General features: G+C 43.6%; 1 protein-coding gene across 9 annotated transcripts; it reads right to left on the bottom strand.

Moving 5' to 3' along the window:
• On the bottom strand, nucleotides 1-27,836 carry gpatch8 (G patch domain containing 8). 9 transcript variants are annotated; one of them, XM_069148715.1, is made up of 9 exons: nucleotides 23,665-23,731; nucleotides 22,679-22,714; nucleotides 19,222-19,240; nucleotides 15,928-16,000; nucleotides 7,711-7,778; nucleotides 6,459-6,545; nucleotides 6,139-6,282; nucleotides 5,875-6,005; nucleotides 1-5,469 (listed from the first exon to the last, which is right to left on the bottom strand). In XM_069148715.1, the coding sequence occupies exons 4-9, from the start codon at nucleotides 15,932-15,934 to the stop codon at nucleotides 1,623-1,625; spliced, it is 4,284 nt and encodes a 1,427-aa protein (XP_069004816.1). In that variant the 5' UTR covers nucleotides 15,935-16,000; nucleotides 19,222-19,240; nucleotides 22,679-22,714; nucleotides 23,665-23,731; the 3' UTR covers nucleotides 1-1,622. The 9 variants fall into 9 exon arrangements, with proteins under 9 accessions (XP_069004816.1, XP_069004813.1, XP_069004815.1 ...); XM_069148712.1 differs by lacking the exons at nucleotides 19,222-19,240; nucleotides 22,679-22,714 and adding an exon at nucleotides 27,731-27,836 and having other exon boundaries at nucleotides 23,665-23,742; XM_069148714.1 differs by having other exon boundaries at nucleotides 15,928-19,240.
• Nucleotides 27,837-27,937: the final 101 nt, after the last annotated feature.

Below are 27,937 nucleotides of genomic sequence, written 5' to 3' on the forward strand. Positions count from 1 at the left end.
TGAACTCAAAATTTTATTTGCTGAAACAGTTAAGTATTTAAAAAATACAGAGTTGCTACTTTTTGACAGACCACTATTGTTTGCCACCCCGGCCCGTCTCGGCCCGGGACGATTTAGAAACAAACTAGATAAAATACACGCGTATCCGTCTCCCATCCAACTTGTCATTTGTCTGCTTTTTATTTCGATTTTTTTTTTTTTTTTTTTTTTTCCAACAGAAGTCTCAACCCTCTAGAATGTTAATAGGTTAATCTACAGCAGTTTTATTTACAAAATTACACAAAAAGCCAAACACGACCCTTCTTTCTGAAGAGCATTTTGGAAAATAATTTAAAAACAGAAAAATACAATTATTGCAGTATACTACAATCTTATTGTTACATGATGCAAAAAGCATCATCTCGATGTACAGATTTCAGTGCAAATCTTTCAGACGTACCCTCACCACAGGGAACAGGAGTTTTAGGGATGTTTCAGCCCCCTACATCACTCTTCCCCTCGTTCAGAGAGGACAACGCCATGCCGGTTTGGACACGCGAGCTGCAATTTCATAATAGTCGTCATCGGTGGGATTCTTCACATTACACACTGATATATGTACAAGTTACTGCATTACAAATTATTTTTGAGACCAAGAATCCAATAGGGAGCGAGTAGTCATACGAGAGCAGAAACAGTAGCAGTAATTATGAAATAATCCATCTCTGAAAGTTAGATTACACAGTTGAAGCTGTTCATCTCCAGAGCAGGACCACTTCTTCCTCCTCTCCTCAACACGATTCTGCTCGTAGCCTTCGTATATTTCGTGTCTCTTTGGCTGCCAAGACGCGCAAAACTGAGTCAATATTTTTATGTGGAAAACAAACCAAAGAAAAAAAAAAAAGACAACTCCAGTGGTTTCTCAGACTTTTCAGGCTGTTAATACACCACAAGTTGGGAGTATGAGAAGCCAATGTCGAGAGGAAGTCTCTACACCCTGTGTTAAAAAAAATTAAACATAAAAGACACCCTCCAGTGTAAGACAAGTTTTTAACCTTAATGAAACATCCATGTGGGTTTTTTGGGCAAAAAATAAAGAGTCAATGCCGTGTTTTAGCATTTCTGTTTTAGAACTGCGGTGACGGTCTCTGATTTAGAGGTCTGTGGGTTTCATAAGTCACAAATTCAAGCAACTAGCCCCGTCAACATGTGAGGCGGGGCTTTCCATATCATCGAGCTGCAGGCGAGCGATGGATGGATGGATGGAGAGAGGGGTACCAAATTAATGCAGAGGTGTAGCGTTACATCTAAGCCACTCTAAGGCATTAGGGGATTTTTTTTTTCTTCGACAAAACTCAGAAATATGTGATTTTGACAACTGAGGGTTTAATCAATGCCCAGAGAGCAACTTTTACCAAAAAAAAAAAATCCCACATGAACCAAAAGAAAACGTTAGTGTCAATTCTGAACCCAACACAGGCAGCACCACTTTGTGGCTACAACCTGCAGCACTGTGGAGGACAATAAAAAGCTTTTTATTGTCTCACTGCCTGCGTGGCTTTATCTGAAACCTAAAACCAAAAGAGTTCAGGTTAAGTCCTTCTTCCAGTGTTTAGGTGCTGTGAATGCACGACTTCACGTCCTCAGGAGCCGTGGTTAGGCGGGTGCTGGAGGTCCTGTCCTGAGAAGATTGGGTGGAGGAGCGGGTGGAGCTGGAGAGCTGCCGCTGCAGCAGCCTGGGAGGGTCGCTGTGCGAAAAGTGTGGGATAGAGGGCGTGTGGGACGTGGTGGAGCGCTAATGGGGTGTGGTGGAGCGCCGAAGCAGGGATAATATGTATGGGCTGACCAGAGAGGAAGGCTGTTGGGTGGGCAGGAATCAGCCCAGCGTGTCCCATAGAGTGTGCCAGTGAATGACCAAGTGAGTGGCCCAAAGGAGACAGGGAAATGGGGGTAAGGTGGTGCTGGGGAATGTGATGTACCTGGGCCAGCTGAGCATGTGCTGGATGTGGGTGGTGGCCGTGTGCTGGGTGGAGGCCCATTGCTGCAGCGGTGGCTGCGTGGTGCTGCAGGATGGCGTGTTGCACTGTGGTGATCGACGTGCCGGACGCTACGGACACAGTTGGCTGCTGAATGTGGATCTGCTGCAGGGTGGGTGGAGGCGGAGCCGGGGCCAGGTTGGCGGCGGCGGCGGCAGCGGCGGCCGCGGCCGCTGCGGCCGAGGGAAAAGTCTTGACTTGCTTCGCCAGCAGCTGCTGCTGAATGTGCTGTTGTGCAGCCTGTTGCAGCTTGCTGTATTTCTCCATCTCCTCCGGTGTGAACGTAATGGGCTGACTCTCCAGAGGAGCCAGGCCGTCCTCCTCCGCCTCCATGCAGTCCTCCTCCAGGTTGGGTGGTGGGTAACCAGGGTAGGCGTGCATTGGCGGCTGCTGCTGCATCTCGGGCATGAGGGACTCCATCATGGGGTTGTGGGAGGGGTCCTCTCCTGATTCTCCTTGGTACTGAGGCATCATCATGGATGGCTCCTGTTCAAACAGTGGCCGGGCTTCCTGGTGCAGCTGTTCTTCTGCAGCGGGGAGCTGCGTCTCTTCTTGTATCACTACGGTCTGCGGCGCCTCCTCCACCTTCTGGATCGGTGGAGCTGGAGGTGGCGGTGGAGGAGGGAACTCCCTAATAGGCTCTACCAGGATAACCTCTCTCTCAGCCTCAGAGCCCTTCCCTGCTCCTGATTTCTCTCCCCCATCAGGTCTGGTTAGGGGGATCAATGGTTTCTTCCCTGCCTGCAGTTTACCAAAAAGTGGCAGCAATGCCTTGTTTCCCAGAGCTGGGGGTAGTTTGGGACCAAAGTAGCCCTGTGGTGGATCCTTAATCTTAATCCCAGATTTTGTCCCGGTGCCGGAATCGTCAGAACTTTTTTTCGACTGAATCTTTTCCAGCAACTGGCGTGCAGTGAGAGAGTTTTTCTGTTCGCCTGCATCTCGGGAGCCTCCCAGCCTCCCAGCCAGCGAGCTGGATGAATGGGTGTTGCGGTTAAGGCCTCGTGATGAAGACGAACGCGGAGACTGGGAGCGGTAGATGCGAGAGCGGTTAAAGTCTCTGCGGTGCGTGTCGCTGTCCCCTCGCCCCCGGGGGCCTCGTCTTTGAGGGGAGACTTTGTTTGAACTGGAGGAGCGGCTGGCGGAGCTGTGGCTGCGGCTGTAGCTCCGCCTCCAGGATCTTGCGCTGGTGCTGCGGCTCCAGCTGCTGGAGCTTCTGGAGCTGCTCCGATGGTGCCGCCGGTGCCTCTTCCTGCGGCTGTAGCTGTGTGATCGAGAGCGGGAGTCTTCTGAGGAGGAAGAGGAGTACTGATGTCTCCTGGATCGTCTCCGTCCTCGGCTGCCCCGCCGCTCGTACTCGGAGTCCGATGAGCGTTTGGAGTGTCTCCGTCTGCGGCCCTCTGTGCTGTAGTCGCTGTAGCTGTCCGAGTAGCTGCGGGTCCGGTGGCTGTAGGCGCTGCTGCCCGCTGAGGAGCGCTCGGAGCTGCTCGAGTAAGAGCGACTACGGGAGTTTTGGCCGCGATGGCGCCGGCGACTGCTGCCCCGTCTGTCCCCCCGTCTTGACGACCGGCTGCAGGACCGCCGTGATTCTTCACTGTGGTGGCGCCGCTGTTCGCGAGGACTTGACCTGTGATGCCGTGAGCGCTGGGCATTGGAGCCCCCTTCTTCTTCACTCTCGCTGCTGGGAGGTCTACCGGGACCAGGACTCTTCTGGGCTGAGGTGGAGCAGGAGGCACTTTGAGTTGCACTGGAGTCGGTCTTTTGTCTCTTGCTGCCACTGTGCTCTTCTGAGGCCTTGTCGGTACTTTTTCCGGTTCCTCCTTCCTCTGCTCCAGACTTGGAAGGCACTTCCTTAACACTACGTTTCCTCTTCCCCAGTTCTGTTCCTGTACTGCCGGTAGATGCTGCCCCTCCAGTTGTTGTCAGCTGAACAGAGGAGGCAACGGCTTTGTCCTCTGACTTTGGTTTAGGTTTGTCTTTATCATCACCTTTTGCCTCTTCTTGGTCTGCAGCCTTGTTTTTGCTCTTCTTCCGTTTGTGTTTTTTCTTCTTTTTGGGCTTTTCTTGCGTAACCTCAGTCTCTCCCTCTGCGTCCTCTGCTGCTCCTTTTTCTTTTGCTTTGCGTTTAGAGTGCTTCGCAGATTTCTTGTGCTTCTTCTTTTTCTTTTTTTTCTTTGCACTGCTGCTGCCAGTTGTGGGCTTTTGCTCATCGGTTTCTGCCTGGCCCGTCTCTCTCTTCATCAGCAGCTTGTCTTTGTCAGCACTGGTTCCAGGTTTAGTAGTTGAATCTACTTCAGCTGTTGAGGCTGCTACCTCTTGTCCTTTGTCCTCAGACTCTTCGCCGGTCTTACAGGACTTTGCCGCTTTCCCGCCACGTACTCCTTTGTTCCGGGACAGCTTGAAGTCAAAGTAGAGGGGATTACAGCTGTATGACAGGGAAGGCTGGGCTTTTGTAAATTCAAGGAGCTCAGAGGGCCACTGCAGGGTGGTAGTCTCATCTTTGCTCAGGACCGGGAAGAAGGGACCAGTGAGGATTTTTGGACCAGAGTTTGAATCCTCAGTATCCTGTGTGCTCTCTGCTTTTTGAGCAGGTGAAATGGGTGCAGTGGAATCTGTATCCATCACACAGGAAGAGGCCTCCTCTGTCTTCACATTCGGAGATGGAGGCGTTGGCTCCGGGTCAGCCGTTGAAGTCACGGTACCTTGTTCTTGTTCATTATTACACTCGGTAGCGTTGGACTCTGTCTGTTCTGAGCTCTCTTCATCTTTTTTCTCCTCCTGCGCCTCTTCGTCATCTTCGTCCTCTTTGCTCGGACACTGTTCAGTGGCCTTCATGAACAGCAAAAACTGGAAGTGAGGCTTTACCCGGCAGTGAGCCGGTGGTATATAGTGGTAGTACTGAGGCTCCTGTCCTGCATATCCTTCCTCCTTTTTCATCATCATCTTCAGTTTGTTGAGAGTGGAGGCGAGGGAGCCTCCGTCGTCAGCCTGCTGCGTCTCCTCTGTCCCCGCTGCATCGCCTCCTTCTCCCTCTTCATCTCCTACACATACAGCCTTCGGGCTTTCTGCGCCGCAGTCGGGTGCCGGGTCTTCTTGTCCTCCAGCCTTCTCTCCCTCCTGGCTCTCCTCCCCTTCCTCCATAGCCTCCTCACCATGATCAGCAAATACAGCAGCTGCCGTCTCCAGCTTTACTGGGGCTTTCTTGGCAAACGAGAAGGATACGCTGACTTTGGATGCACCGCTGGGGGTTGGCGATGGGGACGTGTTCTTCCCGAAAGAGAAGCTAATGGTTGGGCCGGGCTTTGGGGAGGACTGACCACTTTTTTCTGCCGGTGATTCTTCCGGGGGACTGTCTGTCAAAACAGGGTTCTCGGGTGACATGTTGTCACCGTCCTCTGCTTTCTCTCCATCCACAGCCACTGTGGTTGTTTTGAACATGGGTCCACTTCCAGGAGTACTGAAACACAAACGCAGGATATCAGTGTGATGTGGGATGAATGTTCCCAACTGAAGAACTACCAGATGTAAAATGAGAGCGTTTAACAGGATAATTGCTTATTGTGGTTCTAAAAGGGTGCTCACAGTCTTAAATATTAGACTTGAGTATTATCCGTTAAAAAATTATTATTAAATGAACTTAGAGGCCGTTACAGCCGGGTCTTCCCACTTCTGTCTCCACTCTGGCAAAAATGCACATGACTAAAATATGAATTCTCTATTTTTGTTTTAAAATGTGGTCTTTGTTTGGCTAATAAACAAGTTGCAAAATGATCATTTAAAGCACAACAGACTTCCCACTGTGCCATCTATAGCTATGAGTTGAATCCATCCAGCAGAGGGCAGACCAGGAATAAATTCTCACCGGTCTTGTTGCTTTCTCTGCTCGGCCAGCTCATGTAATCGGCGCAGCATTTTCTCTTGCTTTTTTCCACCTTTGCGGGAACGGGACGACACGTTACGAGCAAACTCTCTCTGCTTCAGCTCTTTAAGCCTCTGAATTACACAAAGAAAGACGTTGACAAAAAAAAAAAAAAGGGAGAAGGATGGGATCAGAATCTCTGGTTTCCTTCATGTTTTCAAATCAGAACAGATATGCATTAAGAGGACAACACTTGAACAGCAGTACCTGCTTATGAGCGTGGTCATAAGAATTAATGTGGTTGTCAAACTCCTGGTGTTTGGTGTACTGTTTGTCACAAAGCTCACAGTAGAAATTAGCTCTCAGGTCTTCCAGAGCCTTTGCGATGGCTTTCTCCTTTTCCATCTGGTCCTATTTTTGGAGGGAAATAAATGCGGCAATAATAGGTGTATTCAAAAGTTACAGGAAAAATAAGAGTCACTAGAGGATCTGTTATCGTCCACTTTTAGATACGTTTACTGCAGCAAGCCTCCTGGTGACAGAACCAGTCATAATCATCACAATGACACAAAGCTGAAGAGACTCACCTTGTATTTTTGCCGCAGTTCTTCGGTATCCTCCTTCTCCACCTCGAGCACTCTCCTCTTCTCTGTGGCATCCTCTGCATAGTCCAGCTAAAAGAACAAACGCAGCAGTTGCAGCACAATGACAGCAGTCCAAATTCATCCTATATCCCATTCAGAAGTTTATGCTGAATGTTATGCCGCGGGCACGTCTCCCTCACAGGTCCTTTAGAGAGAGCACGTGGAAACTACAAGAAATATGATTGGTCAGTTTGTGATGCTTGCAAGTCGAACATGTTTTCCATGCTGACCCTTGTTGTTGTTAAAGACACGATGGATTGTAAGAACACATCAACGCAAACACAAATCCTACTTAGAGAATGATAATCAGACAAATTTGTGAAATTTAAATATGATTGAAGGCACAAACGGAAATTCCAAAAATGACAATGATGCAGTAAGAAGATCTTAAGCATCTGCATCTTTACCGAGGTTGGCAGTGTTTGTGTATCATATTGTATTTTGTGTTTCTCTCCATCAACCAGAACTACTGAGGTCAGATGCTGATGTTAAGTGTCGAGGCCTGGCTTTGAAGGGGTCAGGGCTCTACACATATCAGTCAAGATCTTCGATATGTTGAATGCAAGGCTTGTGCCTCGTGCACAGGATGACTTTCATACTGAAGCAGTCACTCCATCGTTATTAGTACAGGATGTTGTAAATCATCACTGTGTGTTTTAGCCTTCAAACATCCCCTCAGTTGAGCAATGGGACCTATCCCAAACCATGAATGCTTCCCCATCAATAAATTATGCATTTGGCATCTGCTACACTTAGCAACTAGTTGCTGAGGCAGGGTTGATAATCTGAGAGTATGTTTTTATTTCACCACAGGAGCTGAAATTTAGCACTGTAGGAGGAACTCGTGTTATTTCTGCCATGTAAATAGATTTGACACTCCCAATGATTCTTTTAGAGGCTGTCTGGCCATCAGCGATGAGCATTACAACAGAGGACAGATTTCTATGAAGCCAAGCGGCCCCCACTGTTGTGATCATACTGTTGTTGTTTTTCTAGCTATTCCAACTGAGTACTAAGTGAATACCATATCAAAACAAGTTCGGAGCAGGCTTGTCAGAAAGGCCTTAAGCTATTGCTGAATACCATCAGTGCAGTGGCCCATCGAAAAACCTGCCTGATTTCTGCTTCTACTACAGTTCATACTAAGCACATCATGAACACAAAAGCGTATATGTTGTTAAAATAAGCATCTTACCTCCATCTCCATCCGTCCCATCCCCATGACATCATATTTAAGGATAATGGGCACAGGGTCGGTGCGTCCTGAGGGAGAAGAGACAGAGAGAGGTCTAGGTGAGTTTCTGAGTCTGGGATGAGGGACTAACTCGGAGACAGCCTGCTTTTAGAGCATAGGGTGCTGGGGTTAGAGAATTTTGCCTTGAAGTGCAAAGAGACCAGAAAGCTACAGTGAACCAAACACCAGCCATTCTCACAGCTTACTGCAGCCACCAACTACAGACCAATTTAGCCTTCCTGTTACATTTGACCTGGCTGCTGGTTTGCATTTTCAATGAGTCAAATCAGCTGTATTGTTTTGCTAGTGGATTACAATAAGACAAGGGCTTCAGGTTTGTTCAGCAATATCTGTTACGAGAAACAAGAAAGAAGATTGTCGGCTTTAAGCCTGACTGTTTCAATATCTTTTTAGTGTATCTGTACCGCCCACTACCCCTCCTCCATCCATTCATTGCTGCAGTCCTGTTAAACCAGAATGCCAAGTTTATCAAGGACGCTACAGCTTGAGGAACTGTGTGTTTTTTGTGCTCTCTGTGTGTGTGTGTGTGTGTGTGTGTGTGTGTGTGTGTGTGTGTGTGTGTGTGAGAAAGAGGGGAGTTGCAACAGGCCTGCGCAGCTGCTGCCACTGCTCACTGAGCACCACTGCGACATCCTCCATGAGAGGAACAAAGCCTCCCAATATTATCTAAGGCCTATTGCGTCATCTCTTGCTGAATTGTCTGCAGGCTGCCTGACCCTTGCAAGCCCCCTTCACTGTCCTGAGGTCCAAATCTGTTCCCTTGTCCCAAGCCCCCCTTTCCTCATAATGACCGGAGCAGAAAGATTATTTTCCTGGGTCTACTTAAGCTACGTTACGTAAGCTGTGAAAAGAGCTAGATCGGAAGGAAATTAACTGTAGAAAAATAAACAAACCAAAGACAACCAAAAAACAGAATGAAACATTAAAGATATAAAAATATATAAAAATCAAAACTACTTTGGAGATTGACACAGAATTGCTTAATCCACTCATAATCAGCCAAACAAAGCAGAGAGAAAGAGTAAAATTAAAAAAAGGACACAAGCACTGAACTACAGCAGAGTGACGTCACAGGCCAGGTATCGCCATGGTGACAGTGCAAGGGATGGGGATACTTACCTGGTAAAACATGGGTATGAGTAGGAGGAGAAGGAAGGGGGAGGACAGAGAGAGAGAGAGGGACAGAGAGAGAGAGAGAGAGAGAGAGAGAGAGAGAGAGAGAGAGATAGATAGATAGATAGATAGATAGATAGATAGATAGATAGATAGATAGATAGATAGATAGATAGATAGATAGATAAGACAGATAGACAGATAGACAGATAGATAGATAAGACAGATAAGACAGATAGACAGGGGAATCTCAAAACAAAAGGCATAAAAAGAATTTGGACTAGTCTGCTGCTCCTGATGCCAGCCAGATACAGTAATCGATCTTACTGATAGTGATTATCAATTCGGTTTGATTTCAGTTTTTTTTCCTCCCACATTTTTCAAGTTGGGCTTTTTTTTCTTTTCTTTTTTTCTTCCACAAACCAATTTTATGTGTATACCATTGGGCGTATGGAAAAACTACAGCACTGGGCTTGAAAATGTATGAATAATGTTGAATTGCTGTTATACCTGCACAATGTAGGGCAGGTGGTTTAATTTCTCAGCAATCTAATTCCTATTTAGGGCTCTTATACTACTAAAATTAATACTTTCAACCAATAAGAGACTTGTATAATATAGTAAAAACTAGTGCATTTGAAAGCTTTTGGGTTTTCTTAAAATATGAATTTATGACTAAAATGAAAGCAGCTTCCTGGTGCATTCTTACCTTCCTGTACATAGGAAGGTAAGAATTTTATTTGTTGTAAATATCATTTCTGTGCTATACCGGAGCAATTTAGTCATCACAGCCCAATGACATATTCATTCGGAAAACATAGATGCATGGGCATTGTAACATATAACGGCCCGCCTGGACTGTCAGTCCCACTGCAGTGTCTGTCAGATGGGCAGGCTTTTCACTCAATACCTAACTGATTGTATGATTGTGGAGGCCTTATTCAACTGAGGAAGTGAGAGGAAAGGACTGATTGTGCCGATATCCAGATCACAAGACTACTGATAGTCGACTGATAAAACATGTGGGTTCATGCTCTCTTGTCAAACAGCGGCAGACAAGTGAAACCAAAAACAGGATTTGGTCAGTTAGCCAGCCACTGCAGTGGTCTGTCTGAATGGAGTCACAAGCCAGGCCCAGAGTTACAGATTAATGAACAATTACAGTCATCCCAAACTATCACCAATCTTTAAACACAGTGACAATACTTCCACATTACCCATTCCAGTGGAAAAGAAAGGGACCAGACAAAAACGATGTGCATCTAAATCACAGGGTGTGAATCACAAGGTTTGAAAAAAACTGAAAACAAACAAAATGACAATGTTCTAAGAGTAATATATATGCATGGTAATATACAAGCAGCAGAATGAGGACTAATACAGAGAGAATTGAAAGCCTATGTAGCATTGGTGCTCAGATGAGAGGAAAATAAAAAAAAATGGGAAAAATTAAAACAAACAAAAAAACAATTCAATTGGGGGATAAAATAACATTTACCACTAAGTTTACCATCAGCACAACATGGGCAGGATCAAATCGCTGTAAAAAAGAAACACCAATTGGTTAAGCAGGAAGATTGAGGCACACAGAGAAGGGAGGGTGGGGTTGGGAGTGTGGTTGTGGGGTTTAGGGGGGTTCATTACCAAGAGGGGCTTCCGTGTGTCACCCCATCCCCCACCCCCACCCCCACCCCCCTCATCCCTTCATTCAGGGCTAGGTGCTTACAGGGATCTCCTCTCACCACTTTCTCCCAACCACTTGTCCCAGTCCCCCGGCCCCTAGCCTGGTGTCATCTTGCTTTCTCAACCAGAATACGCCCCCCCAAGTAACCAGACTGCCACCCCGTACAAATAGGTCTTTCCACTACTGGAACCTACAAGTAGCTGAACTTGTAGCTGTTGTCACAGGTGTTGCTGCCTTTGTTTCCACTGTCCTCTTCCTAAAATGGGACAGAGGGAGTTCTGGGAGCAAAAATTTGGCACCGTTCAGGAGGTGGTACTAAATCAGGCAACTTGAGGTGGGGGGGGGGGGGGGGGGGGCACTCGCAGATCTGTTGACTCTGATTTGTCAAACAGATGTCTTTTCATCTCAGTTACCACCAACACAACATCATATCTGTAACCACCATTTGACTAATGTGTATACATCAAGGTCTTTTTAACCTTTTTATAACGGTGAACAATGGAAAGCTCATATTGGACGTGCATAAAAACTATCACGTCTGTCCCACTGTCGTTTTTTTAGTTACGCATGTACATCTGATCCTTTCCCAGTTTGTAAAATACAGCGGAAAAGCAAAGACCGCCTTTGCCCTACAAGTTCAGGTAATGTCAAGATCCAAGTTATGGGTCATTAAGTTCCTGCAGTGGAAAAGCAGCTGAAGTACAGCAGACATAAGGAACTCTCATATCAGTTAAAAACCTGCCTTCAGGCAAGCAGAAAAAAATTGAATTCCCATCAGGTTAGTACTTTTGAAGGAGCTGTACTGGGTGAGGGAATCATTAAAAAACAGCCAAGTCTGATGGTACATCAGCTCTGACAGGTGACAGGAAAAAAGGAAGGCTTGTTTCTTAAGAGAGGTCGTGAATCAAAAGTCGACTTTTTTTTTTTCCAGTATGTTGTTAGATATCTAGCCAGAGATAATAGATGCCTCTAGGGACGACCACCATTTTCCCCCTCTGAGCTTTTTGCCTCGCAGACGCTTGTAAGCCCAGTTAGCAAATCTCCCTGAGATTCTTTCATTTCCTCGCTAGCCTACAGCCAGCAAGCTCATTTTGGGGATGTGCTTAACCCCGAAACAAGTGAACACATGACACACGTAAAATGTACCTGAGGGAAGTGCCAGCAAGGCTTTGAGCAGTGCTTAGAGTGGGTTCTGCATTGTTATGGAAAAACGTCTTCTTTTTTTCTCTCGACTAAAGTACAATTAAAAGTGTGAACTGTGCATTCGTCTGTGGTTTTATATTCACTTTATCATGTGATAGTTGTTCAGTGTGCTACCTCCAACACTGCTTAAAGCCCCAGGTGAGTGACAGTTTGAGGCAGGCAGGAGTGCACCTCTGGGACAAACATGCTGTGCGGGAGGGGTAAAGAAACAGGGGGAGGATGGGAGCCTGTAACCATGGGGACAGAGACATTCGGGGTGTGGAAGGGCGGTGAGGTTTTCCCTGTAAGTTGACTCTATGGCCCGGTCAGTAGCATACATACACACACACACACACACACACACACACACACACACACACACACACACACACACACACACACACACATCTCAGTCCCACGTAATGACCACGCACATACACACGAGTTTCACGAGTTTGGAGGTAGAAACAGGCAAACAAGCAGAGGGGGAGAAAACGTGTCTACTCTGCAAGCCATTCAAAGTCTGAGCCGTGGTTACAGCCAATCAGATTACCCAACAGCAGCCACGGAAACTCAAAGAGGAAAAAAAAATCTAAAATACATGGTGATGCTGATTCTAAGGGATGTGATGGAATCATGGCTTCCTAAATCTACCTTGATTTCAAATGGATCTTTGGTCTTTGTTCAAATCGAAGCACTTTACTCTTAAAGCAGATTGAAATAAAGGTTTAGTGATTGTGAAGCAAAGAGGAGGAAGCTGACAGAGGCCATTAGCCTATTATACACTGTAAGAGGGATGTTACACTGAGGTCAAACTGCAGAGTGGGAGAAAGAAAACACACCCACACACACACATACTGACATACAGAGGGGATCCAACAAACCTTACCTAAAAAGGGGCAAAAGGGACAAAAGAAGAATAAGAACAAAGTCAATACAGTGAAAAACTTAAAAAGGGGACACAATGCTTTCACTTCAAATTTCAACAACCGTCTCTTCTGGCAAGGAGGATAGGAAAGGAGAGGAAGATTTTTTTTTTTAATGATTATCCAGCAGACTTCAATGAGATGCAATGGTGCAATTGTGTTATGAGCCTACTCCTAAGTATATTTGCAAATGTGAACAGAGATAGTGGGCTCCAACACCGGGCCAGTAATTCCTACACAACAACTGGACACAATTTGCCGCAGTCTCATCTGCCCACAAAGCAGGATGCTTACATAACCACACGAGTGGTGCCAGCGGCAAAAACAAGAGCAGTCAGCCCCTGCAACTTGTTCTCTCCTCCACACAAAGCACACATCCTTATCACATCAAATAGATTGCTATTCAGCTGTCCAAGGCCAGATGGAAATAAATAAAGACAGATACTGAATGCTAAGCTCTGAAATTTCTGCTGTGTTGTTAGCCTCCATGCACTTGTCAGCCTGCCCAGAATGAAGCAGCTTCCCAGTCTACTCTGATCCCTGGCCATTGTCGGGCTGAGAATACCTACGAGACGACACGTGGAACCATATATGTACATGAAAGAGAGGCGCTAGGGCAGCAACAACACAGCTCAGCGAGCAGGCATCTGATCCGAGTTTCTCTGGAAGATCACAGTTCACACACTCCACACTTTAATATGTGAAGATCAGACCAGACAGCCGAGACCACGCGAAGCAAAGATTACAGTGATTTATATCAATACCTGCCTACTGGAAGACCTTTTAGGTGAATACACCTGACAACATTTAAATCAACAGTGGAAAAATTTGCTCTACTTCCTCCTGTCCTTGCCCGCAGAACAACAACATAAAGCAATATACTCCTTGTCTGGTAAATTAAGGACAGTCTGCTTGAAACCTGGTACCGTGTGTTTTAATACTGATGAGGACACAGTGCAGGACTTTTCCCAGACATGTTTTTGTGTTTCTGTTGCCTGACGACAGCACCCATTTGAAAATCTCATTCCCAAAACCCTAAAAACAAGGAAGGCATGCACTTGACAGAGGTAATTTCCATTATCTAACAATGCTGTCACCAAATCCAGTTAGGCAGCGGAACACTGATAACTCTGTATTTCTCTGTTTAAGGCGTGACTTTACTTCACTAACTCTACATATGCCCCTATATGTTCCTGTGACAGGCTATAATGTATCTATAGCTTTTGAGTGAGTGCTGATGACTCAGTTCTGCACAATGAGTGGTGTTTCTCATTAAAATGCAGATATTGAGAACAGATGTTACTGCTGGGTTTGCAGGGAGAGCAGAGCACTTGAGCAAGAGTTGCAATTGAGCAACGAGAAATGAATAGGTCAGAAATGACTAAAATGGTATGGATCCAAAAGGACAGAAATGAAATGATGGAGGAGGCAGATGAGACCAAATGCCAGAAATTAGAGAGAAAAACAAGCTCCGTTCTTAACGGACTGCGTGGGCTCATTGGCCTGCCAGTGATGACATCATGCTATACATCATCCTTTTTTTGACCAGAGCTCATAGATGGGTGAGGCCATGAGGAGAGACTTAAGAAACGACTTCGGAAATGTCAGACGGAGTAAATGAAGATCCTGACAGGAAAAGACAGTGAGGAGACAGGAAAAGGTTGGATGGAAACATGCCAGGGCTCTGCACCACTGCCTCTGAGCCTGTGAGCACAGCAGGGTTGAGCTAATGATGTTCTAACATCCGCCAAGACCGACCCTCAGCTATGTCCAGCCTTCCACCTCTTACAGCTAGTCAATATCTTCAGGTCCATTCAATTACAGAGAACGGCCCGCAGAAAGTAAACCTACAGCATGACGCTTTTTAGCCTCGAGCTTTCTACATCCTACAAATTTAGTTCTGAAATGTGTAGCTATTACAGAGAAGTTCATCTGTACTTTCAAAACACAGCGATCCTCTATCGTAAACTAAAAGAGGAAAATTTGAGAACAGAAATTTGTTATAGATTTTCAATTGTGGATGTTACATAGACGTTGGAGAAGTCGCGCCACAAAATGTTTATCTCAAGGCACTTAACTTCTAATATCTAAACCCACAATGTTTTGATGAGCATTCAGTTGCCAAACACCAAAGCCAATAGATGGCTGTTCATCATCTTAAGGCGTATTATCAAACTATGATTAGGCCTATACCATTATAGTCACATAAAATGGGCAAAAAAAAAAACAACACCAATTCAATCGCAAATTGCAATTATTTGCATAACAATTAAATGTCAACTAAAATTTCATGATGGTGAAAGTACTCTACCAGTAATGTGCAGCAGATGGTATGCGATTGTCAAAAGCAGCGCCTGACAAGATGATGTCATGTTGCATTGCAGCTTTAAGAATTGCAAGAATGAAGTTAGGTTTAACTTTTTTGCTGAATGACCCTGTGTAGGACAACACTGACGGAGTGGCTCAAATCCAATGAATGAGAGAGCTGCATTTTTTTTTTTATTAAGCAAAGCTAAAATCAGTCTGAACCTCAGGCTGGAACGGTTTCAAGCAGTCTCTCAATCTAGACAAAAGCCAAACTGTGTTGGATGTTTGTTGGTAGTCAACAATGTGCTCTTCATTTTGTGCATCGCTGCCCAAAAGGAAAATACATTTCCATGTTACAACAGAAACAACATGTAGCTGCTGTAACCGAGATGCAAACCCAAACATGGAAGCTGATCAAAATGTTTTCAAGCAAGCTCTAAAGAAAGTAAAACAACAAAATGCCCTGGAGGCAACAAACATCAGCAAACTGTATATTTACAATAATTTTTCCTAACTAGATGGCAGAAGTTACTAAATGTGAACAGAGGGGAAAGTCGACTTTAATCTCAACTGTTGTAAATCAATGTTTCCTTGGAGGATAAACATTTTCTTTCCATCTCCCAACCCCCAGGGTCCCTTTCCACACTCCTAATCCTTTATAAGGCCTGAGGAACATTGTTCTCCCTCTTTAAATTCGAGGGAACAGCAGCATGAGAGCGACAAGAACAACTGGAATGACATTTGTTTAAAAAAATAATCCATGTTACCCAGTAAAAGACACAAAGGAGGAGATCAGAGAAAGGATGTGAGGAGAAAAGAAAATCTGCTAGTCCAAAACCAGAAAAAAAAATTAAAGAAATGTGAGGAGAAAGGAAATGAGAGAAGGTCGTGGCCCAGTACCACCAGCATACATTGAACGTAGGTGTACAGAAGAGTGGTCCTTACCCTGCATGGTTTTGCCAAGGCCTTGCCCCAACTTCCAGCCATGTTTCTGAAGCAGCCGGTGTCCGATGTTATCCTAGCAGACAGAAAAGAGGAGAAAAAAACCAAAAATATTCCAATAATAAGAGGAGCTTTACCCCGTGGGCACGGGTGCAAAAACAAACAAACAAAACAAAATAAAACACTCAGATCACACCATCATCATCAGCACAACCACCACCACCATCACCATCGTCATTATTGTCATCACCTACAGCGTGTAACAATCAGTGTCTTCCAGCACAAGGAGTGGTAAGGGCGGTTGGGGGGAGGGGGGAGGATAAAGGGTGGGGGACTGAGAGGAGGGGTAGGCTTTCCACTATGATGAATACATAAGGCTATATGTAGCCTGTAAACTACAAGATATCCTCCTACAGTAGGAGTGCAGTTTAATAACCTTTTTCAGGCAAAGAAATTGGGCATGAGCACTTCTATTGTTTTTGGATTATAAAAGATAACACATCAAGTCACATCCACTAACTGAAAAGTTAAGAGGAGGAGGAGGAGGAGGAGGAGGAAGGAGAGGGCAATATATGTATCACACGCATACATATATGAACCACTACAGAGCAAGATCTTAGTACACAAAGAAAAGTGACACAGAACAGGTATGGAAATCTAGCATTAACAAAACGAAGACCAGAAACTCCAAGCTTGCTGTGATTCCGTAACCATGACAAGGGGAGCACCATGAAACATATGCAGCTGTCACAAAAACATATAGCAAGAGGAAGAGACAGAAGTGGAGCTAGTGGGCCTTGGATTACCATTACAAGGCCCAGGGTGGACAGAATATGCACGTGTGAGGGGATATGTGGGTGTGCAGGTGAAGAGAGGGACACATCGTGTGCATGTAGCCCCAGCCGATATACTAAAAATAACTGTTGTGCATGTTTTTGGACACCCGCGGCATCTCTGGTTTGTTATCGACTGTCAGGTCCCAACCATGCTCACACTTCTCTTTTTAACCAATTATTAGACAATAATTTATGCTGTTAGCATAACTCTAATTTAATGTATTCATAGACATCATCAGTATTCAGAAGATGAACTTTACAGACTAGAGGGCCATTTTTGAATAGTTAGCATAAAAGTATAATATATAAAATTATAATGGCTTTATAAGTTCAACGTAGACATTTTGGAGTCCCAAAAATGTGCAACTGCAGTCAGGCCATCTGCTTTAAAGTATTAATTTTCTTTTGATACTAATGATCACTATGAGAAACACTACAGGACCAGTGATGTGGACGCGATCAGGCAGTTGATAATGAACCAAAGAGGCGAGAGAGGAGAACAAGAACATACACAACAGGAATTCCTAGGACATCGTGGGGCCAAATGTGCATGTCCGAGACCGTTATATCACTAGTATGGGTCAGCAAGAAAACAAAAACATTAAGTGAAATGCAAGACCGTCCCACCACTACACACTACAGTACATCCTCAAGCACAAATAAACAGGAAACAATGAGATTTCTTAGTAAGCAGTGTTTTTCTGTTGTGATTATAACTATTCCAAGCTTGTCTAACATTCACCAGAGTGCTGCATTCTACCAAAAAAAAACATACAAACCAAACAAAAAAGGATATTTATAATCACAAAGAGATTGACATCAACTTTCACAAACAGAAAGTGAGGGGGTTGGAACAAAACGGAGGAAAAAAAAAACAAAAAAAAAACAGCATGCAGCTTTTTGTTAAAGAGTTTTAACAAAAAGGATCGTCGGAGTTAGTAGCGCACTGTGAATGGCACACATACAGAGGGGTGGGGCGGGCTGGGGATGGGTGGCGGGTTACCAAAAAAAAAAAAAAAAAAAAAAAAACTCCAACAGTGTTAGTCTTGGGGGGAGGGATCAGGCACAGAGAGGAAGGTGATGGCTCAACAGGGCTCAATTAGTTCTCTTTTTCCAAAAAGAGGATCGGGACAAAGGAGCAGAACAGAGCAGGCTGAGCCATGATGAGGGTGAGTTTCTAAGGTGGTGGTGGAGGTGAGCTGGGCTTGTATGGGTTAGTGCATGTGAAGGGGAGTGGTAGTCTCACACACACAGCACACACACTGCATCTCCGCCTACATGGTCGCAATTGGGATACATTTGGATTGATTTTTTTTTATTTGTTTAAACACAAATGGTATTTCAGAGCAAACTGTTGCCTTCCGTTGCCCGATTTAACACTCAAGAAGGAAAAAAGGTACGTCCGCTGTAAACACTGTAAAATGACAGTTCACCATCACGATGACTAGAGGAAATACATCCAAATCATCTGGCTGACATTAGCCTCTAATGCTCAAGAGAGAGATTAAAGTTCTTCACTTCCTGTTTGGTATTTTTTCCCCTCTGTTTCATATGAGCTATGCTTGCTCTCTGTGGCTGTCAGATCCTTTCTGCTCAGGGGTGAGATAAGAGAGGAATCTATGAAGAGCCTCACATGGTCGGAAGACAAGTGGCGACAGCATGCCTGAATCAGCTCGTAAATTTTGGACACTGAAGGTTACATTAATGTGTGCAACACATCACCGTGGATGACTTGTTGCTGCTTCGCAGTGTCTGAACATACAGTATACATACAGGTGCACTGATTAAGAGGCAGTATGGGTGGTTTATTTCTGCCTAGTAGACAAGATGTTCCCTGACTGCATTGTGTAGGGAAACACTGCAGGATTTGCTGCAGTGAACGCCACTCCTGCCAGTGACATTGGGCCTGCTTCTGTCCTTTACTGCAGTATTACGGTGCAACAACACTCCACACCTGAGCATTTATTGATTTGGAGGATTAGCTGATTTATGAGGCTTGAAGGAAGGGGGGGAAATAAAAATGTACCGTAAACTAACAGGTCAGAAATACCCTTAGGCAGCCTCCACACGATTCCTGTTCGCTGCTTTGTTTATTTTTTTTCCATCAGCAAAGTCCGGCCAAGGACTACACGATGCCTCTGTGCAGACAACATAAGCCCTACCTTCAATCCAATGTGTTTCCTCTGTGAAGCTCTAATAGCTTATATTTTGTTTAAGAGATTTGAAAATGAAACGAGAGCAGAAAGGGCAGGTTGAATGAGGCAACAGTTGCAACTGCTGACACTAATAAAGAGATTTAGATCAAAATGGCTTCAGCAAAAGTTAGAGGGCGGAGATGAGGCGCAGACTGAGTGTTGAACAACAGATGAGTGCACCAAAAGAATAGACAGACAGACGGATGAAAGCAACGACGGCGAGTCCAACAGCAGTGCAAGTGGAGTGAAGGCATTTCCATACGAACCTGGCTTTAAAATACTGGGCTGTCAAAAAAACAGTCACACGTGACACAACGTAAGAAACCGGCCAAACGCTTTCAACTGCAATTCTGCTAGCTTCTCTAGTTCTTAACAATACAAATCTCTCTCTGCTTTTAAACAAACATAATACTGTATACAAACAGAAAAAGGTAGGCATTTCAATAAATCCACCAACTGACTGTTAATACAGGAGAAAGAAAAAATAGAAAATGTTAACCAAAAATCAAGAGAGATCTACAAGAGGGGTGTTTTTAAAAGGTGTGCAATGTGCCGTCATTGGCACAGTGCATGGCAAAAGATATGGGTAAGGGAAGTGATATGCAGGGGACCCCACCTAGAGACCTCAGAGTATTCAGTCTTATCGTTTCAGTCTATGTAGCCATTTTGATGGTACAGTATGTGTGTGTGTGTGTTTGTGTCACCGTCTGGTAAGAGAAGGATTGCTCTAGCTCAGATTACTGAAGCGGATGCAACTTGGGAAAAGAGTACTAATCCCTGGAAGTGTCTAAACCTTAAGTAGGCAAAAACTTTTGGGGGGTCTGTCTGGCAAAAAGAGAGCAGCTGATGGAGAAGAGGCTCTGCGGCCAGCTGCTGCTCCTCAGAAATTTCAGCAGCTTCTTCAGGTTTTGTGCTCTGTAGATTCCTGGTTAGTCTCAGGCACTGAAGGTGTGACTAAATGGAAACAAGTGTCTGGGTGCACCAAACACACCAAACAAAAGGCTCCGTTTCCCAGTAAACTGAAGTGAAGATGCGTCAGATTAAACGTGAAGGATTTAAAGATTTCGTGAAGAATTTGATGGGGAATCACAGAAAATCAGAGTCGGATTAAATAATAAAATTTGAAGTGTAACAATTTAAAAATGCATACTTACCTCTTAATTCTGAAGCCCCAAATCAAGGACTGGAAATTTAGCAAAGGGTAGCTAAGTGATGTGTTCAGATTGTTTTTTTGTGTGTTTTTTTTCATTAGTTTATTGTTTAATCCCAACTCTTATTGGATTTCCAAATTAAAACAAAAATCCCTTGGAAGGTCTCAGGCTTACATTGTACCCACCACTGCTTCAGCTCACGAGGTAAAACCTGGTGCTCTAATGTACAGCCTGTTGTGTTGTAAAAAAAAAACATGAGTCAGGGTGTTGAAAGGGTTTGACCTTTTGCATGTGTTCTTACCACCCAATAGGTGATAGAAGTCTAACAGACAAACAGCTGTGTCTAATACAGTCTGGCTGTCATGTAAAAGGCCAAATACTTCAGGAACAGCTGATACCTAAAAGGTCCTCAATAGGCCTCAATAACTGTGTCATAGACAAACAGCGATGACTACCGGTTGAAAAAAAAATTATACATAATAAACTTTAACAAAGAAAGGTATAATGAATGTTGTGGCCTGTGTAGATGTGTATTTTGGGGGTTCTGGTGTATCCGTGTGGATTCTGTGGCTCTGAGGCTGCCCACTGCATATCGCTCTGGCACTGGGTCAGGTAAGGGGAGGAAGGAGGATGGTGGGATTGAGGGACTGGGAGGGGCAAGAGACGTGGGAGGAATGAGTCTGGGAGGAAAAACTGTAGTAGTGATTAAGACAAGAGTGTTGAGAGGAAATAGTACTGAATGCTACCAAGTTAACACATGCAATGCAAAAACAGTGTTAGAGAGAAATAGCAAAGACCAAAGGAGAAAGACAGGAAGGGGGAAAAAAAGATCCCAATAAAGTACCACAGACCTCTAGCTGCCTATAGATCACACACAATAAGTGGCAGGGGAGGGGCTCCGAGAGGCTGGGCCGAAGCATTCACCAACAGCTCCGAGATGTAACAGCAGTGGACAACTGGCACAAATCCTGCCGGCTTAGAGGTTTGCACTAAGGAGGCAGGAACAGACCCGTGAACTTAATGACTTGCTAGAGCATTTCATGTTTCACATATCTATTTGAATGTACTGATGATCAAACCTTGAAGTCTATTATGGAGATTTAGATTCATTTCTACTCTTCTTCTAATGATATTTTAAAGATGCTGCGAGGCATCTGTTAAGTACAATGTCATAACATTTTTCTTGTTGAACTGGAACTCTGACATTTCTATTATGAACCCTTGATTAAACAAACCTTCTAAAATGTACTAAAATTCAGAACTCATGTTTGATCGGTTTTAATTGGGGGCACACTTTCACGTTTGCTTGCTTGTGGATAAAAAGTCTGCCTTCTTTTTGATGATGCACTAGTATTATTATTGTTGACTAAGTGACAATCGACGCACCTCTGCTGCGGCTATTTTTTTCCCACATGTGTGAAGAGCTGTGTGATGCTGCAGCGCGGCCCTCAGCACCCCTCCACAAATAATAGCGCAGGAGCAAAAGAGCCACTCAAGCCAGGTGAGCAGGCCACCTCTCTTCCCTTAATTTTCTCCCTCTCCACCACCCACACACAAGGTGGGTGTTGTTAGTGTGTCTATGAGATCGTTCATCAAACCTAAACCTTGACCAGAGCAGAGCATTTTCATGTTTCTGGCTTTAGTATGAAAAACAAATGGGGTACAAATAAAAGACAAAGAATAATACACGTGATCAAAACTTTTTTTGTGACTGAATTTCCTGAAGCTTGGTAACATCTATTTGTAGCCTGCAGCTTGTATCATTGAAAGAATGTAGGTGAGCTTTCTTGAAGTACTTTGCATATTGAATCTCATCTAATTTATATCCTGTAAATTGAAAGTTTTCTTTACGAGCTATTGGTTTGGTTGTTACTTGGTTTTAGTAATGATAATTAGAATTTACTTAAGTTTTTTAATCAAATATCAAATTTCTGTTTCAATTTTATTTTTAAATCACAACCTTGTATTTTCAAATGATTAATCAATTACTTATCAGCTCTTTGAGCGGACAACTCATTATATCTTAAAATTATATCTTTATCTTTTCATCTTATAGCTCTCTACCTGGTTGCCTTTCTAATTGCCTCACAGAGCACGTGGATCATGTTGGGGAGAGGTGACCTGATACTGTGGCGGTAAGAGGAGTTTGGGCCTGCTCACCATCGTGCTTCAGAGACAGAAGTGGAGGGGGGTGGGGGAGGTAGGGTGGGGGTTGGAGGGTGGAGAGAGAGAGAGAGAGAGAGAGAGTGGGAAAGACAGAGAGAAGAGAGCTGCCTGCGCTATTATCGATGTGCCTCTTCAGCGAAAAATGCAGTCCCAGTTGCACAAGCACCATGCCAGCACAGAATGACAGAGGGTACTGTACACCGAATCACTGTGTAGTAGGGGGGGAGCGAGAGAGAAACAGAGGTGTAGAGAGAGAACAGATGTAAAGTGTGACAGTAGTGAAACGGGGAGAGAGAGAGAGAGAGAGAGAGAGAGAGAGAGAGAGAGAGAGAGAGAGAGAGAGTCAGAGAAGTGTTACAAGGACCCTAAAGATAGGAGTAAGAAAGCAGAGCGTGCAAATACAAACCGGGTCATTGCTGCTTAGCTAATAGGGGCCAATTCGCTGCAGGAGAGAAATGTCGAACACCCCAAGTTGTGTACAATAAGATAACTGTCCTATAGACAAAATCACTATACACTAACACAGAAATTCTAAAGCTACATAGACACACACTCACTCAAACACAAATGTAACCAGTCACACCATCTAATGTGGGCTCTGTTGTTTGCTAAACAGGGTGGAATAAGCACTGCCTGCTTCTCATAAACCCATAAATTTGAGCCACGACAAAACAATCCAATATACGATTGTAAATCGACCTAATCTGGCTGTTTCAAAATCCACGTCTGCTCTGCAAAATGCATCTAATCATTTTGTATACAAGAGGGACTCATTTATGACTGCATCAGTCTAAACAATGTTTTAATCAGTGAGCAGTCAAATAAGTGGGTCACCAATGGATAATACAGAATGGTGCAGCTATGTGTAGCAACCTCTCTTTAAAGCAGCTGTATTCATTATTCAGAATAAAACCTGGCCATTGCCAAGTGTGGATTTATTGTGTGAAAATTCAAAATCAAATTGATGAACAGCTACAGTACTTAGATAACAGCCATTAATGGCAGTGCTTCATCCACCCCCTGCTTTCAGAGTCATCTCTTCTCAAATTGCTGGGATGACTAACAATGACTAATGAGAGACAAAAATCTAACGTTTATCTGAAAGCTTTACATAGAACAAGAAGATCTAGCATATACATAGTCATTTTAACTGTCACACAGGAAATGGAATAGGCAGAGGACATGGGAAGTGGGAGGGACTTAAGGGCTATTAACGGACATGAGACAAGTGATTCTACAGGTTAGGTGGCAAGTGTGTTCAAGAAAACACTGGATGCATCTACACGGACAGTATGAATGGAGTAAAAAGGTGTGGTTCTTATTCCTCCCTGGACCAATCATATCCACTCTCACAGCTGGTCCAATGGTGAGGGATGATGGATGCAGCCTTACCGATTCGATGGGCTTGTCCAGGGACGCCTGCTCCAGCTCCAACTGGCCCTCTTCATACTGGTCAAAGTGATTTCCACCCTGGAAACACGTGTGAAAGATTATTTTAGAAATGTCAGGGAGCAGAGCTGAAGCAAAAGCAACTGAATAATAATCTGCAAATACTTTAATAAACAATTAATCAGTTTTAGTCATTTTCAAGTAAAAAATAAATACATATATCACAGAGGCTTAGTTGTAAATATCTGCTATTTTTTTGTCTTGTGATAGTAAAGAAAGTGTCTTTGACTATTGACTGAATGAAACCAGCAATTTGAAGATATTTTAGGAACAGTAATTAACATTTTACGCAATTTTCTGAAATTTAAAGATCAAATGATGAACTGAGAAGATAACTCGCAGTTTGATAAATAATAAAAAAATTATCTTTATTTGATGCCCTTATTGATTGCAATCACAGGAAGAGAATCTGAGGAAGAATTCAACAGTGAATAGAAAATCTGCATTTAAAAAAACAAAAAACTGATTGGCTTTATTTTCAAACAAGTGAGACAGCGCTGTACAAGGGCGGGTACCTACTGCCGGTCACTGAATAATAGTGAATCACAGAAACTGAATAGTGGGCCTGAAGCTTTGTAATGGAACAATAAATTATTATGACATATGCCTGAATTTATTTCCAAATTGCAACTTAAACTTTCATTGCATAAAACATACCGCTCTCTGTATGAAATATATCAAGAATATACCGTGGACTAATAAAATACACTACATAAAGAAACATCTCTAATAAATGCAGTTACATATATGTAACCATTTTATTCCCTTTTTTTTAACCCATCATCCCTCAATACCTTGAAAATGCGATGTGCTTTAGTTCATTCATAGCCATGGCTGAAAATTCACTCGACAGGATTGATGTCGGCCTCTTTATTTCTTTGTAAATGTAAACAAAGCAATGACGGTGAAGGAAGACCTCTACTGGATATTTGCCGTCTAAATCTAAAGCACAACTTTTTATATACAAACTGAGTATTAATATTCAAGTTCATGCCCTGGGTCTGACAGAGTGAGTAATGTGCTCACTACCCCAACCAAAGCAGTGAGTTTATAGAGCAGTTCCTGCTCCGAGACAGATGGCTTCCTCTCTTCAGCAGCAGAGGAGAGACGAAGGTCATGTTTGTGAGTCTGTTTTTTCCCCGACTTTCACACAAGCAGGAAACTGGAAGGTTCCAAAAATATTCTATGCTAATATATTATTTACTAGCCACTTGCAGCTACTAGCAATACGATGTGTGTGGACATCTAAATCTAATGTAACTACAGACAAACTACATGGCATACTGAGATTTTATTTCCCCTTGACGTGTACTTGAGGTGTTGAACACGCACAGTAGGACGTCCATCCTTGAGGCCTTGTTGCACTGAAAGATAATTAAAAAAATATTCTACCGTTTACAGCATTTTCTTATTATTCTGAGGAACTGTGAAGCAAACATTCCTGTAAAAAGACAATGCAAACGTCGCTGATTGTAAGGGGCCTTACCCACCACATTCTTTAGGGAATTTGGTTTTGCGGAGGTAAGCAATTGTTCAAATCAGGCCACCATAATGAGGTGATTTGACGACACACTGGCAGTCATTAATTCGGATGAAACGGGACCTTGCATCAGCATGAGTGAAGCCGGGGATTATGAGAAGGGGAGATGCTGGGGAAGAGCAAAGGATTTATTTATGAGCAGATCGATGGCTCCCTGCCCTTCACCCTCACTTCTTCTCCTCCTGAATTCCTCTTCAGGCCACTTAATGTGCCATCAGCACCGCCACTACACACCACAATGACTTCTTAGTTTCACTGACTCCGACTCACAACCACCACTACACTGTTGCATATAAATCCTTTGGGCTCTGTCCTCTGATGTGCATTATAAGAGTAAATAGTCATGTGTGTTACATCAGTCAAGTAGATAAAGCATAAACCCACCACAAGAGGAAACAACAGAGATACTGCTGGTCATTTCTGCAGTTGCAGATACGATTGCCATGCATTTTTCGGCAACTCAAGACCAGTCTGACAACAATGCAAATCAATTAAGCAGCCAGAGCAGTTGAGCTGGTTGTGCTGTAAATATTATATGGACCATAAGAGGGTGTTTCCTGCACTGTGTTGCTTGGCAGCAAGCTTTAATCCATGGAGTCAGGGGGAAACTTTGTGAATACTGAGCATATGAAGGCCTTCACAGCAGATCACACACACAGAGCTCCACTGTGCTGAGCCGGAGCGACTCTCAACAGACTCATTCAGACCACACACCAAAACACCTCTCACTGACAAAATAGCAGAAAACAAAGTTCCACCGAGGGTGCAGAGGAAAAAAAGAAAGAAAAAGAAGCCATTTCACAAACTGTTTCTTGATCACGTGATTAAACTTATAATGCATTTTACTGCAAGTCCGGTAATTTGCCAATTTTGCTGCAACATTGCTCCAAATACAGGAATTAACGTTTAAAACTCGTCCTTGTCGAAAAACACTAAACATAGTTTTGTTGGTGGGTGCACTTATAACAAGATAAAAAAAAAATCTCAGAAAAATGTAAAAGACAGGAGGCAAAAGAATAAATGCAGGGATTTGCCTCTGTGTCAGTATTCAAAGTACTGATCTGAACTCTTCATCTAACCCATCCTGAACACTGCTGCTGATAAAGCAACTCTCATCTCTGGGAAAAGGCAAACAAGGTCGTAGAGAGGGGAGGGGTGGATGTTTTTTTGTTTTTTTTAAACTAGTGCACATTACACTCATATATCTATCATCGTCACATTACTGTAAATATGTGTTTTATACATTGTGACCGACATCATGTGCAGCACAGATGGCATCTGAGCATCAAACGACCACAGTGCCACCCATCCACCCATCCTGCTGAAATATCGTATTTATGGTGAGAAAAAAAAAAAACTCAGATAACAAAGTACAAGTATATTTTGTGGCCCAGTAAGTAATGTCGTGTTTGGCTTTGACTGGGTGCGGTCTAAGATCACAGATAGACACGTGAAAAACAAACAAGATTGTGAAATACAGAAACTCAGCTCAAGAACTACTGTGAAAAAACAATGGCATGTCCAAAAAAAAAAAATGTTATTAATGGGGCACGAGGAGCATATTTATTTACGTAATCCATGAATGACCTCACACTGTTGTTGCAAAAAAAATATAAAATACTCTTTGTTGGCATATCAAGCGTTCAATCTGCGTAGTTTCCAATGAAAAGTGCATTTAATCACAGAAACAAACAGAATCGAGTTGAAGAAATTCAGCCTGGCAGCGTCAAAAATAACAACAACAATAATAAAAAAAAATAAAAAAAAGATGCGACATGAAATGACACACATGGCTCGTAGTTTGTTTAACGTTTTGGAGAAAATAAGCGGACGAGTTTTAATATATATATATTAAACTTGTACTCTACATGCGCTTTCAAGTAGATACTGGAGGTCATTTGGACAATAATGCCAGACAGCTGGCAGCTTACTAGGTTCATATTAACACGCTAACTAGCTGCTCCGGTTGCATCTTAAGTTGTCAAAAAGAAAACAACAACGAACCAGCCATTTACAACTCCCCCAATGTGCGTACATGCTAGCTGTAAGCTAGTTAGCATTATGTCGATAAATAACCAAGGTCACTAAACGAGCTAGTTTTTTTTTTTGGGGGGGGGGGGACTTCAGTATCGGTTAAAGCAGCAGGGATATATATATATATATATTTAAAAAAAAAAAGGCGGATATTGGATTTGATTAAAAAAATAAACCCGTGACAGGAGTGAAATATAGCAAGCAGCTAAACGGTGGGACGTTAATATTGAAAAGAGCCGCAGTGCACTAGCGTTAGCTTAGCGGTTAGCTCAGCCAGCGACAATCTACAACCGAAGCTGCGTGAAGTTGTTTTTAAAAAAAATAAAATTAAAAAAAAAATCCGCGTCCCCGAAACGTCTCGACTACGTTTAAGAGCCCCATATGCTTTTTTTCTTTTTCTTTTTTTTTTTTTTTTTTTCTTTCAACATGCATTACCTGGAAATCACGCTCTTCGTTGAACCTAGAAAATCTGTCGGCCATTTTCTGAACACAAGCGAGCAGCTTGTCGACTCGCTCCGTCTGCGTCCGACAGAAGCGCGCTGCGGTGTGAAGAGGAGGAGGAGGAGGAGGAGGAGGACGTGCGCTCCGCAAACGGCTCCGTCTGCGGCGAATTTACATTTCTACCCTCCGATGTACATCAAT

This window comes from Embiotoca jacksoni, unplaced genomic scaffold, assembly GCF_022577435.1.
Source record: "Embiotoca jacksoni isolate LCO1_2020_lvr unplaced genomic scaffold, fEmbJac1.0.p SCAF_15, whole genome shotgun sequence".
Taxonomy (NCBI): Eukaryota; Metazoa; Chordata; class Actinopteri; family Embiotocidae; genus Embiotoca; species Embiotoca jacksoni.

Coding starts and splice junctions, on each gene's coding strand:
- gpatch8 (XM_069148712.1), bottom strand. CDS start 27,775: ATGGCCGACAGATTTTCTAGGTTCAACGAAGAGCGTGATTTCCAG. Junction 6,546..7,710: donor TGGGACGGATGGAGATGGAG/GTAAGATGCTTA, acceptor TTGTTCTTTTAG/CTGGACTATGCAGAGGATGC. Junction 6,006..6,138: donor ATGACCACGCTCATAAGCAG/GTACTGCTGTTC, acceptor TGTGTAATTCAG/AGGCTTAAAGAGCTGAAGCA.